This window comes from Salmo trutta, chromosome 16 (genome assembly GCF_901001165.1).
Source record: "Salmo trutta chromosome 16, fSalTru1.1, whole genome shotgun sequence".
Taxonomy (NCBI): domain Eukaryota; kingdom Metazoa; phylum Chordata; class Actinopteri; order Salmoniformes; family Salmonidae; genus Salmo; species Salmo trutta.
In genome coordinates, this window is record NC_042972.1 from 38,488,223 (window position 1) to 38,502,336 (window position 14,114).

The following is a 14,114-nucleotide window of genomic DNA, read 5'->3' on the forward strand; positions in this document are numbered from 1 at the left end:
GCAACAAACCACATACCTTTTAAGGGACACCATCCATCTCTGTCAGAGTTTCAACCCTCTCGCTGTCCTAACAAATGTTTTAGAATATTGATGATAATGGAAATTAACTGAGGTATAGAGACGCAAGGGAAGTGGGGCAGTGGCCCGTAGTAGCTGTTTATTGCAATCCTACTTAAACAAGCGGAAAGCGTAAGGCTATTACAATTGTAGTTCTAGAAGGAAAATCATGTTTAGCATCATTAACATCAGTGGAGAATGTGGTTAAGTTGACATAAAAGCAAAGAGCCAGGATTTCCAATTGCCCTTGATTTGAAAGGCTTTACCGGGACATAATATCTGACCTGGTCTTCTCTGGCAGTACATGATTTGGTTGCATTCATTGTTATTACGTAGAAAGGAAATTATGACCTGACCAAGAACTAACTGACCAATCAGTGTTTTTATTGAGATTAAAGTCTGTTTTGTCTTCTTTTTTAAAAAACTTTTTTGTGTGTGTGTGACTGGCAATTATAAATAGTGATTGTATCTGACTCTTCTCTCTTTTTCTGGCCCTTGCAGATGGAGCCCCTCGCGTGGATGTAGTCGGACTAATATGGATGGTGCTGTCCCTGGCCCTCACAGTGACTGTGGAACTGACGTGAACCCTCCCAGCCAACACACACTCTGTACACACACACAATACACACACAACACACAGTAGACCCACAGAGACACACACACACACACACACAAACAATCCCAAGCCTTTCCAACACACATACACACACCGCATACACATACCACAAGCCCAAAACACCACAACACCACAAACAGACACACATACAACCACACCACACAGTCCTGCAAGCCTTTTCCAGTCATCCAACTGGCCCTCCATGCATCAGTCTTTCAGGAACCAGTGCCACCACCCGATGGGCCTCCACTCTGTTTTTGAAATGAAATAATAACAAAGATTATAATATAAAGAAAACAACTTACTGAACATGAGAATAACCACCTCCAGTATACCCCTCCCCCGACCACACCTTCTTTTTGTTTCTTGTCACACCTCTGCCTGTTGATCAATAAAATGAGTTGTTAAAAAAGGAAAATAAAAAGCATTTGGGTTTGTTTTGATATGTTCAAATGTTGCAACGGTGAAGAGAAAGACACTGAACCGATCAGTGTGGGAGGGCCAACCAGTTGTCCCATTCACTGGGCTGTGTTGTACCCAGTCTTTAAGCTACACATAAACAACTGGGAACAAATGTGAACGCTCAATGAGCACATTCTTTTTTATCACTATACAGGTATTTCTTTTCTGGATGGCTTGGAATGTACAAGAGGACTAAACGCAAAGAGAAAATGGAAAATCTCCTTTTTGAGTGTATTTTGTGTACATCTGTGTAAATATTGAAGATAATCAAAGAGGTTTTATGGGTTCAGGTTAGGATTGGTTGGTGAAGAGTTGGGAGGGTTTGCAGCAGCTCACAGCCTTTGTTTGTATTTTCTCATCCTTTATCGCTGTTTCAAGAGATAATCCTATAGGCTGTCAGGACAGAATAGTTTACAGCCTTCTGATTCCATTCATTCAGTCTCTACATCTGTGTGACAAGTTTGAAAATGAGGACAGAAAAAACAATGCAAATATCCTACATTATGTCTGCCGTTTTGGATTTGTAGTGCATGTGACGTTTGACAATTCTTTTCCTTTTCGTGTTTTGCAGTGGTCAACACTGCATCTCATTGTCACTGGCCTGTAAATCCAGTTATTTACTTGTTACATACTTAAGTGACATTGCATTATGTACAATATGTAACTCTTCCCCCTGACATCTTCTAGTAGGATCATGTTAGCCACCATTTCAGGAAGATGCTCACCTGAAGCAGAGTGCTAACAGGGTTGTTGCATTTGTTTCATATCACCTGTATTAAAATGGAGAGATTATCAAATAATCTGGCTTGACTTTACTTCTACAACCTAAGGGTGTTTTAAATGGCATACATTAAAACTACCTTACTCTCTTTACTATGGAAGATAGATAGGCCTACTTAATAATGCATTTGATCACATCTTGGATAACAGGTTAATATACATACATGACCTTTAGAATAATCTTATTCCAATATATGAGGAAGAATGAAGAATCTATGCAAATGTTCTCTCAACACATCAGCTATGAGTTTCTCTACTTTGGGGCCCCCAGTTTATCCCTTGGGCCTTTTCTTTACAGAAGATCTACAATAAAACTGCCAAATATTTCAAGATTTGGATGCCCTTCACAATAACTTTTCAACTATGGCCTCTGAATAAGTCCAGTTTCTGGAAATAATTAGGTTGGAATATACAGTATTCTGACACTGACATTAACCCCTTTATGCTGATCTGGATACAGTGGGGTCCAAAATTATTGACACCCTCATAAAAATGAGCCAAAAATGACTGTATAAAATAAATAATTCATATACAGAGCTAATCTATATATACCAAAGTATGACAGGTGTATAAAATCGAGCACACGGCCAAGCAATCTCCATAGACAAACATTGGCAGTAGAATGGCCTTACTGAAGAGCTCAGTAACTTTCAATCATCTGTCCTCGGTTGCAACATTCACAACTGAGTTTCGAACTGCCTCCGGAAGCAACGTCAGCACAAGAACTGTTTGGCGGGAGCTCCATGAAATGGGTTTCTATGGCCGAGCAGCCGCACACAAGCCTAAGATCGCCATGCACAATGTCAAGCGTTGGCTGGAGTGGTGTAAAGCTTGCCGCCATTGGACTCTGGAGCAGTGGAAACGTGTTCTCTGGAGTTATGAATCACAGTTCACCATCTGGCAGTCTGACAGACGAATCTGGGTTTGGCAGATGCTAGGAGAACGCTACCTGCCCAAATGTATAGTGCCAACTGTCAGGTTTGGTGGAGGAGGAATACTGATCTAGTGCTGTTTTTCATGGGTCGGGCTAGGCCTCTTAGTTCCAGTGAAGGGAAATCTTAAAGCTACAGCATACAATGACATTCTAGATGATTCTGTGCTTGGGGAAGGCCCTTTCCTGTTTCAGCATGACAAAGCCCCATGTAACAAAGCGAGGTCCATACACATTTTTTATGTTTATTTTTTATTTATTTCACCTTTATTTAACCAGGTAGGCAAGTTGAGAACAAGTTCTCATTTACAATTGCGACCAAGATAAAGCAAAGCAGTTCGACACATACAACAACACAGAGTTACACATGGAGTAAAACAAATATACAGTCAATAATACAGTAGAAAAATAAGTCTATATACAATGTGAGCAAATGAGGTGAGATAAGGGAGGTAAAGGCAAAAAAGGCCATGGTGGCAAAGTAAATACAATATAGCAAGTAAAACACTGGAATGGTAGATTTGTAGTGGAAGAAAGTGCAAAGTAGAGATAGAAATAATGGGGTGCAAAGGAGCAAAATAAATAAATAAATAAATACAGTAGGGGAAGTGGTAGTTGTTTAGGATAAATTATAGATGGGCTATGTACAGGTGCAGTGATCGGTGAGCTGCTCTGACAGCTGGTGCTTAAAGCTAGTAAGGGAGATAAGTGTTTCCAGTTTCAGAGATTTTTGTAGTTCATTCCAGTCATTGGCAGCAGAGAACTGGAAGGAGAGACGGCCAAAGGAGGAATTGGCTTTGGGGGTGACCAGAGAGATATATCTGCTGGAGCGCGTGCTACATGTGGGTGCTGCTATGGTGACCAGTGAGCTGAGATATGGGGGGACTTTACCTAGCAGGGTCTTGTAGATGACCTGGAGCCAGTTGGTTTGGCGATGAGTATGAAGCGAGGGCCAGCCAACAGGTCGCAGTGGTGGGTAGTATATGGGGCTTTGGTGACAAAACGGATGGCACTGTGATAGACTGCATCCAGTTTATTGAGTAGGGTATTGGAGGCTATTTTGTAAATGACATCGCCGAAGTCGAGGATCGGTAGGATGGTCAGTTTTACGAGGGTATGTTTGGCAGCATGAGCGAAGGATGCTTTGTTGCGAAAGAGGAAGCCAATTCTAGATTCAACTTTGGATTGGAGATGTTTGATGTGAGTCTGGAAGGAGAGTTTACAGTCTAACCAGACACCTAGGTATTTGTAGTTGTCTACATATTCTAAGTCAGAACCGTCCAGAGTAGTGATGCTGGACGGGCGGCCAGGTGCAGGCAGCAATCGGTTGAAGAGCATGCATTTAGTTTTACTTGTATTTGTATGAATTGGAATGCCGACTGCGAGCCAGGCCTAGTCGCCCAACACCGTGCCTGACCTCACTAATACTCTTGTGGCTTAATAGAAGCAAGTCCCGCAGCAATGTTTTAACATCTAGTGGAAATCTTTCCCAGAAGAGTGGAGGCTGTTATAGCAGCAAAAGGGGGACCAACTCCATGTTAATGCCCATGATTTTGGCATGAGATGTTTAAAAAGCAGGTGTCCACATACTTTTGGTCATGTAGTGTATACTGTTTTCTCAAAATAATTGTGAAATTATATTATTTTATAGCGATAGAATTGCTCAGAGAAAGATATTTTGTTTAACAAGTTAAACGTATTTTTCTCAAGAAAAGCCTTCCCTGTAGCTCAGTTGGTAGAGCATGGTGTTTGCAACACCAGGGTTGTGGGTTTGATTCCCATGGGGGGGCCAGCACAGAAAAAATATAAAGGTATGAAATTAAATGTATGCATTCACTACTGTAAGTTGCTCTGGATAAGAGTGTCTGCTAAATGACAAAAATGTAAGGTAGGGGTCAAAATTATTGATACCCCTGTTTTCAATACCTTTCATTACCTCACCTGGCGAGGATAATGGCACTGAGCCTTTTTCTAAAATATTTTATGAGTTGGAGAACACATTGGGAGGGATCTTACACCATTCCTCCATACAGAAACATTCCAGTTCTGTGATATCCTTTGTCTGCGCTTATGGAAAGCACTCTTCAATTCAAACCACAGGTTTTCAATGGGTTTCAAGTCCGGAGACTGAGATGCAAAATGATTTTGTGACCAATTAACCATTTCTTTGTGGATTTTGATGTGTGATTGGGGTTATTGTCTTGCTGGAAGATCCACTGGCAGAAGCAACCAGGTTTATGGCTAACTTACAAAAAGTACATGTGGATCTTCATTGAAGGCCATCCATGATAAAAGAGACAGTAGACCAAATTAAAGCACATCACATTGAATTATGAAAACTGTTTCACATCCTAGCTCTGTAGTATGTAGTTGGGCTGTGTTCACATTATTTGAAGGGCATGCATATCTGATTGCCAATGTAATCATGCTTGTGAAGTATGCAATAATAGTTTTTCATGAGTACATCATAGTGCTTTTTCAAAGGGGTTCAGACCAAATGAAAAAAATATAGAGTATGGTAAATATATTTGCTTGAATTACATATACACATCAATTGCTTTGTTTGTTCATACTTCAGTGCTAAACTTGTAATTAGAATTACCTTAAGGTTATTTCGTCCGCTGCTAGTCATGTAGCCACAGAGTTCACTTCCCCATATCCTCCCTTTCATGATCTTAATCTATTACACAATTCACCCATCCTCCAAGAATAACGCTTGCAGTAGTATGGTTCACCTCAAATAGTTACGGCTGTTTAAACTGTTTACATTTCCCATTTCCTGTCCACATGATATCACAGGACGGGTAGAGGTGAAAGTGTCTCCGCACAACACTGCACATGCTAGCAATCATTTTGTTCTGCAGTGCTCCTGAATGGTACACCTGAGACAGCGGAGGCACAGAAGAGAAGGAGCTGCTTTTGTGGCACACCAGTGAATTATTCACGACTAACCGTGCCTGCTGAATCCAGATCCCTTTACGGGCCTCTGGAAACTGTGCTATCAGATGGCCAAATAGTGTCTATGTCACAGAGGACACTGTTCAAATGGCTACCTGAGTGACACGTCTCCCTGAGTGTCACTGCATCGCTGCTGGACCAGCTCTTTGTTGTGACCCTGGCCTCAGTCAAGCGTTATCGGCAACACAAATTCAAATTTGACAGCTCAACTGCAGTGACTGAGCGACAGGACTCCAGCGTGACAGAGATGTATGTGTGTATGCCCATTCAGTCTATAAATATGAATGATATTGTCAGACTCATGCAGTCAACACTCCTTTTTGGCATTGAGGCTCAGACGGTTGTCTGACTGCATCCCTCTTACATGATACAATACGTGTTCATCGGAGTGTGATAGAAATGACAACATCATTAATACTTTAACACAGTCATTTTGTTCTAAACTAAAAGTCTATGCTTAAATTAACAAAGTATGGTCACACTTTATTTGGATAGTCCAAATTTTCCATATGTAGATGCTCTACAGATTGTCTTACTATCAACAAACTATCTGTTGATAAGCAACTGTTTGCTAAGGTTATGGTTAGGGTTAGGTTTAGAATAAAAGTTAGGGTTAGGGTAAAGTTTAGGGTTAGGATAAGGGTTAGTAGATAGTTATTTGAAATGTTGCTGATACTCTGTAGAGCATCTACACTCTTAGAAAAAAAGGGTTCCAAAAGGGTTCTTCGGCTGTCCCCATAGGAGAACCCTTCATGGTTCCAAGGAGAAACCTTTTTGGTTCCAGGTAGAACCATTTTTGGTTCCATGTAGAACCTTCTGTAGAAAGGGTTCTACATGGAACCCAGAAGTGTTCTACCTGCAACCAAAAAGGGTTCTTTGAAGAGATATCCTGTGGGGAGAGCAGAAGAACCCTTTTAGGTTCTAGATAGCACCTTTATTTCTAAGAGTGTACAGATGGACTATCCAAATAAAGTGTTACCAAATGTATAGTTACATTTTATATGAACACCACCCCTGGTCTCTTTTCCCTCTGTAGTTGAACCAAAACCAATGTGTTGTATAGTGTGTGTTGCATAGTGAGAGACATTTGCTATTGGCTTTTGCTATTGGCCTTTGCCTGTGCAAACAACTGTATCCTGGTAATTATGGCCTCAAATGCCTCCAATCAGCCTTTCGCACGCCTTAGTCAAACCCTGTTCTCAGCAGATAGCAACCAGCCATGTGTTTAACTGGAGAGGGAGTGTGATATATCAATAGAGACATATGATCCAGGCCACTTCTACACATAATGCAAACATTAGGCTAAACAGCACAAATAGTCTGAATCCATGTGGTGATATACAGTAGTTTCCAAGTTGTTAAAACACTTAAATACTCACTCAGTAAACAACATCATAAACTCATCTTGTGTTGAGTCAGAAAATATCCTGGTATGAATATGTTATTTTCTACATAGTGAAGGACAGAGCAAACATGATCACCTGCTGCAAGTAGAACGTGACCGCTGCCCCACCCCTCCAGTGAGGGATGCAAATAGTGTTGCTGCAGGTATCAGTTTACATGTTGTCCAGAGAGAGGAGAGAGAACAGACATAGTCATCAGATCTCTGCAGCACGCAGGGTGCCGGCTACCATTGGCTAAGATGCACTGAAAAGAAATACCCAGACAAAAAGGTTGTTAAACTTGGCAACTCGTCCGTTTATATATGCCCTTAGCAGACCGGCTGGGTGTCCAGTTTGACATGCACCTGCTGGGGAGGCTGACGTGTTCCGTGGCCGCTGTGCTGCTCATCTCCTGGGTTTACAGATTCTACAGCTCCAGGGGTACAGCAGCTAAACCCCAGCTCTGTGTGAGGCCTCCTTCAGACGGGCCCACTGAAGCACCCAATGGAATCTGTCGGAACTGCAAGATGGAACTGCGGCCTCAAAGCACAGCCAAACATGACTCCAGCAACGATGGGGACAAACAGCCTGGCCACTCACAGATTAGCCCTGTGAGCGATGACCTGACACCTGACAACACCAATACAGGGACAGGGGAAGGAGAATTGCCCCAGACTAAAGATGTTTGCCGGCTCGCAAACACTGAAGAAATGGTTACGCCGCAGGATGGATCAAATATAGAAGACAACAGATTGGAGTTGGAGGGAGAAGTCCCTGTGTTTGTTGAGGAGGCTGAGATAGATATCCCCATGTTTGTTGAAGAGGCTGAGATTAAGATCAGAAATTGTAAGTTTGGATCCACCTTGAAACTCCCTTATCTTAATAACAGTGGTCTGGCTAGCCCATCAGGCCGTCTGTCCCCTTGCTTTCTGCAGAGGCTGGGCGGGAGTGTGGGGGTGGGTGTGGGCAGGGAACTGAGGCAAGACCTGGGGCTGCAGGGGGCCTACTCCACCTTCCTCTCAAAGGCAGAGATCACAGTGGAGGATGCCAACCTCGTGATGGAGGGACCTGGGAAGCAGAGCGTTGTGCGAGGAAAGATTTATGAATACTATGTGGAATCTTCCTCGCACTCCATCACAGACCCCATATTAGGTCTGTTTGAGGGGAATTCACTGGACTCACAGTCGGTGGAGCTCACAGTCACTGGACTCACAGTCGGCAGCAGCCTCACTGAGCTTCCCTTGTCCCTGAGCCCCATCATCATGCGTGAACTGGTTCAGAGGCCGTTCTCCCCAGTTAGTTCAGAGCCCACATCTCCCAATAAGCAAGCACTCATACGCAAGGACAGCTACCTCACAGCATCTGAAAATTCAGAGCTCCAGATCCCCTCTCTGACACACAGAGCCTCAACCCCACTGAGGCCCCACTCTCGGTCCTCTTCATCAGGGGATCCCAGCCCTGTCAGCCCACTCAGTCCTACCACAGACAACAGGCACCCCAGTGCATGGGAGGAGCACAGCCTAGAAACCATAGCTGGGGCCAAATGTATAAATCTGCCTCCAGAAAACATGGGCAGCTCAGAGTTGGAGATCTTTAAGGCCAAGTTTGATTTGGGCAACTGCATGGAGGTGGAGCTGTCTAAGAAGCATGGACAGGCCCCTCTGCAGCAGTCAGCTCTTAGAGTGATGTCTGACAACTACCTCCAGATCCTCAGGGACCCAGGTCTGTATGGGAGGCTGAGAGCAGGCGATCAGGATGAGATCCAGAAACAGCGTATGAGAGGAAGGCAGTTCCTAATGGCAGGCAACATGGGCCCTCAGGACTGGGTGGGGAGTAGTCCTCAAGGGACAAAAAGGGAGCAGGAAGTCACCAACATACCATGTAGTGGTCTCTACTATTATGATGATTATAAAGACAGCTGGCACCCACTGTGTCCCATCCCTCAGGAAGTCATCTCCAAAGGCTGTGCCATGTGCACTATGGACAACTACTTATTTGTAGCAGTGGGGGGCTGCCAGCAGGGCGCAGATAGAGAGATGAAACCTTCCAAGAGAGTGTTCTGCTACAACCCCGTAACATCAATTTGGAAAGAGATCAGTCCTATGAACGAGTCCAGGCCCCACTGCAAACTGGCAGCCCTGCAGGGCTACATCTATGCAATCGGAGGGGAGTGTCTGTCTACCGTAGAGCGCTATGACCCCCGCTCTGACAGATGGACTTTTGTGGCCCCACTGCCCAATGACACATTTGCTGTGGTCCATCATGTCACAGTGTGCAATGGGGAGCTCTTTGTTCTAGGAGGAACACTGAGATACACACTGTTGCGTTACAACCCAAATATCAACGTGTGGAGGAAAAGCGCAATAACGGGCAGCAAAGAGAGGACCACCGAGATAGTGGGAGTGAGGAACTTCCTATATCGCTTTGATGTCAGCCCGCAGCTAGGCATCAGTGTGTACCGCTACCACACTGTGGCACGACTATGGTACGAGTGCTGCACCAAACGCCTTGACCAATGCCCTGCCTTCCAGTGTGTCGCCTTGGATGACACCATCTACTGCATGAGCCACCAGTTCACCATGAGCTTCTTGGCTGATGAGATCTCTCCAAGATTTGTAGCAGATGATTTGAGTGTCCTCTCTGGAGCCAAGGGCATCCTTTTCCCGTTTGTCCTCTCACTTCCTGATACGAAGGCTCCACAGACTAATGTGTAACCAGGAATGCTTCTCCTCAGCACAGACAAGGACAGAGCAGTGAGGGAGTATCTAATTTACTTATGCACCAAGGCCATTTTTCAGAGCTGAGTGTATGCTACTGAGAAGCACAGCTGTCTTAATCAGAGGCAATGAAAGTAAAATATTAACGTCATTAATGGTAATTCGATTACTGCTTGTTTAGATATATTCAGGGTACACTGCCATAGAAATTCTATGTATTTGTGAAGGTGTTTTGTTCTTTTCATTTTCCTCCTGCCTTGCACTACATTACTCCTAAATCATGCAAGATGTGCACTTTCTCCCCTGTAATAATTCATAAAAAATTCTTAAGTTAATTCACTCTAGCCATAATGCTTTGGAGCAGTGGGGTAATATAGTAATAATCCATCACAGTTGGTTACTGTATAGGGAACAAATATTACTCACACAGAGGACTGGACTCAATACAATTATCCACATGTGATCTATAAATATGACATGATGTAAAAGGTTGTGACTTACAGCATAATGTATGTGAGCTTCAATAAACAAAAGTAATTGCTACTTTTGAATCTCTTCCAAGATTGGAGCATAGTATACGCCTGATTTCTGCTGTTGTTTTCAACATTGTTGATATAAGGATAGCACTGAACCATGTTCAGTTATTCATGTACCAAAATAACGAATGACTGTAATGAAAGTACAAATATTTATCCTTACATTTGTACAGTATTAATCAACAGAAGAAAGAAATATGCAGATTTCAATGAAGGTTACTTATCTAAGCAGTCATACAACTCTGTTGAAAAAAAAAACTGAAAGCATTTTGTGCAACAATGTGCTAGCTATTATGTCATGTGGTTAAACATTATTAAAATTAAACTCATTTTCTTTCCAAACAGTGACAGATTTCCAATGATAAGTCATCAACAATCTAACAAACAGAGCTCTGCTGTGTGATGTGTCGTTTCTGACAGCAGACTTCATCAATGCATTTGTAGGATAGATGTGACTGTTAATGGATGTGTTGCGTAATTACATCGACAATATACATATTTGAATTAAAGTATAATTCTTTGTTCATTTTTTATCAAGCTGTTTGTTCTTACAAAGAGCAATCATAGACTAAGAACAACAGTAAGTGATACAGCACCCTCGTCTTGGATTTCAGTTTGTGACATGCCGCTATAGCGCCATCATGTGGTTTGGTCTATATATATATATATATATATATATATATATATATATATATATATATATATGTATATATATATGTGTGTGTGTGTGTGTGTGTGTGTACACTGTATATATAGACTGTATATATAGACTCTGTGTCTGAATAACTAAACATGAAAGTGTAATTTGCACTGTGTATAGCATAACCAATAACACATAACCTACCCTTCTTCTGACTCACACAAAATCAGCAGTGCACTTAAGTATTGAGATGAGTAACAGAGAGGCAGGCAAAGGGCTTCAGCTGCACTGGCTGAGGCAGCAGCAGAAGAGAGACGCAGATGGTTGACCATCAAACATAAGCATCTTTGATTCCTCCTAATTAAACACTTTGATTCCCTGTAATTAAACACCTAATGGAATGGTCCCCTTAGAGTTCCCCTTACATGACTTATGGCTCCTGATTTGAATGAATACCCAAGTCAGCTCTGACATCAGCACTTTCTTTGATTTCAAAGTACCTAGGGTAGGGCACTACTAACAGCCCTTTGAGTAGCAAATATTAGATAAGTGTGAAGAAAAATTATTTACATGTGATTATCCTAAATTATCAGATGATTTACGGACTCTCCATCCCTCCCTCTCCTGCACACACACACACACACACACACACACACAGAGGAAGAGAGAGCCTAGACTTTAAGAGATTATAATGAGACTCCTGTTTAATTTTTACGTCTTTTGATTTCCCAAATGTTCTGCTCCATTAAATGTTTCATGCCTCAGACTAATAAAAAATGTAACTCTCAACCAGCACCACATTGAGTTTGGCCCCTGAGTATCTAAACAGCCTGTGAGCCTGAGCTCTGTGTCTACACCCAAGAGAGGGGAGGGAAGAGGCTGTCGGAGACCGAGTTGTCTTGGACCTGTCTACAGGACTGCTGTTTCATTTCCAGGTCCTTGTTGTTCAGATTGGCAGGATGGAGCTTGCTGGAAAGGTCACGTGGCACCCTGGCTAAGCGGGGCTGGCAGAAAGCACTTAGTGGGTGCCTCTGGTACGCTGTCCTGTACACACTTAGCGTTGAGAAGGGGGACTGCTGCTGGTCCAGATGAACCTGTCTATACTCCACCAGGCCAAAGTTAGTTGGAGGTGGGAGGGAGAAGGAAGGGAAGGAGAGAGAGCTCAGCTGTTACAGTGATGCAGTCATTAGTTACAATATATCTGTGACATATTTGGAATAATCAAAGGCCATTTGTTCTGCCTAAACTTTAACTGTGGAACACTACTTATTTTTTTCTTGACTTCTTTTATTTACTTGACACCAGTTTGTAATTACAGCTGACAAGATTGGATAACGGTGGTGGTCAGACTTCTCTGGCATCCTCGCCAGCCTGTCTGGATGCCAGGAGCACAATGTGGGCAGGGTGGAGGAGCCCTGGCGCCTGTACATCTCATCATAGAGGGTGACCAGGTAATGGGAGGGCAGCGTGCCGTGGTGGGAGAGAAGCAGCTTGGCAGCAAGGCCCTGGAACACACCACAACACACTATTATTCTGGTCATCATGGCTTTAAAACAATAACAAGAGGGCACACTGTTTCTTTGATTGATTAGCTCATTATCTCGGGGGATGCGAATGGTCTAGGTTTGGATTTTGCTCTAACAGACTTTTAGACCCAACTTCACTAGCTTTTTGCTAATGCTAATAACATCATGATCCTGCTGTGTAAGGCTGACCTCAGCTTTCCACAGCGCCATTCGTCTCACGATGACGTCTGGCCCTCTGTGGCTGGTAGTCTGCACAGTTGGTGCTGTTGGCTGTCTTACACTCTCGAGTGAACTGTCTTGGACAGACAAGGTAAATAGACAGGAAGAGGAGGAGGAGAGGGAGAGAGGAGGATGAGAAGAAGAGGGAATGCTCAGCCATTTAAGCTTGAGCCCAGCACGAGCTCAGCAAAACTCACACTTCACCATCGATCCATGGTGTTGTAAAGTATTTCTAAAGTTATCCCTCTAGTCAGATCCTGAAGCAGCAGCCCATGGCCCTGCTTGGCATCAATGCAATTAGATTGACTCTCAAGTCTCTCACACTGGGAGTCTGTGCTGATGTAGATAGCTTAAATGAAGCCCTCTAATCATTTTTGTATAGATTTGCAAACCAACTGAGAAGCAGCAGAACCCTTGGAAACCAGCCATTGAACTAGTTTGTTGAAGATCTTTGGCTACAGAAAGCAGGAGATACAGCACATTCTCACATTCAGTGCAGGTTTTTCTTGGGAGAATCTCATTTGGATAGAAAGGAAAGGCTGCTGTGCCCACACTTTGCTGTAATTAAAACTCTTGATAATGACTGTTGATGACTCTTGCCAAATGTTGCATTATTTGATGAATAATCAACATTCATCACAGGCAATGCATAATACCAACAGCAATTAATTGAAATTAGCTGAAAATCCCCAAATAAACGTTGATTATAGTAGTAGTTTATTTTAAAGGGACCATTTGCAATTTTTAAACAAATTTCAGACAGCGAATGTTTGCAACAGAGTTAGCTAAGCATAACTAATTTGCATCGGCAGTCCTAAGTTAAGTTAACTAAATAAATAAAACACATCACTCACACAGTAGTATAGTGAGATATTTAAGTGATAAATACCCAAGAAGCTGGGGTTTGGAGGATATATTGGCACGGGTGTTGTTAAGCCCTAGACGAAGTGCCGATATATCCTCCAAACACCGGCTTCAAGGGCATTATCACTTTTGTACAATGGGTTACCAACCAACATATTCAAATAATGATTGACATATTTTCATTAAAAACGTTATTCTGATGAATTTATTTATATTCCACAAGATTTAGTCTCGACACAAATCTAGGGTTGCTACCCAAGCCGGCAAGTCGTTCATTCTATTGGTTCTGTTGCTAGAGACGCGACTCAGTCATTCAGTCTTTTTGTTCTGTATCTATGGACGCGACCCAGTTGTTCGTTCTTAATGTTCCATTGCCATACTGGCTGTTCTTATCCCTTGCTTGCTAGCTAGCCAACTACTGCTAAC

General features: G+C 42.8%; 2 protein-coding genes across 3 annotated transcripts in view; both read left to right on the forward strand.

Moving 5' to 3' along the window:
- Positions 1-1,935, forward strand: part of LOC115150716 (immunoglobulin superfamily member 21) — a 261,570-nt gene extending 259,635 nt beyond the window's left edge. For both annotated transcript variants that reach the window (XM_029694268.1, XM_029694269.1), the window contains exon 10: positions 559-1,935. In XM_029694268.1, the coding sequence (XP_029550128.1) occupies positions 559-641 (83 nt within the window). In that variant the 3' untranslated portion in view covers positions 642-1,935. The remainder of the gene's footprint in view (positions 1-558) is intronic.
- Positions 1,936-7,370: 5,435 nt separating this feature from the next.
- Positions 7,371-10,965, forward strand: LOC115150717 (kelch domain-containing protein 7A). The gene has a single exon (XM_029694270.1). It carries the CDS (start codon positions 7,510-7,512, stop codon positions 9,898-9,900), a length of 2,391 nt encoding a protein of 796 aa, XP_029550130.1. The 5' UTR covers positions 7,371-7,509; the 3' UTR covers positions 9,901-10,965.
- Positions 10,966-14,114: the final 3,149 nt, after the last annotated feature.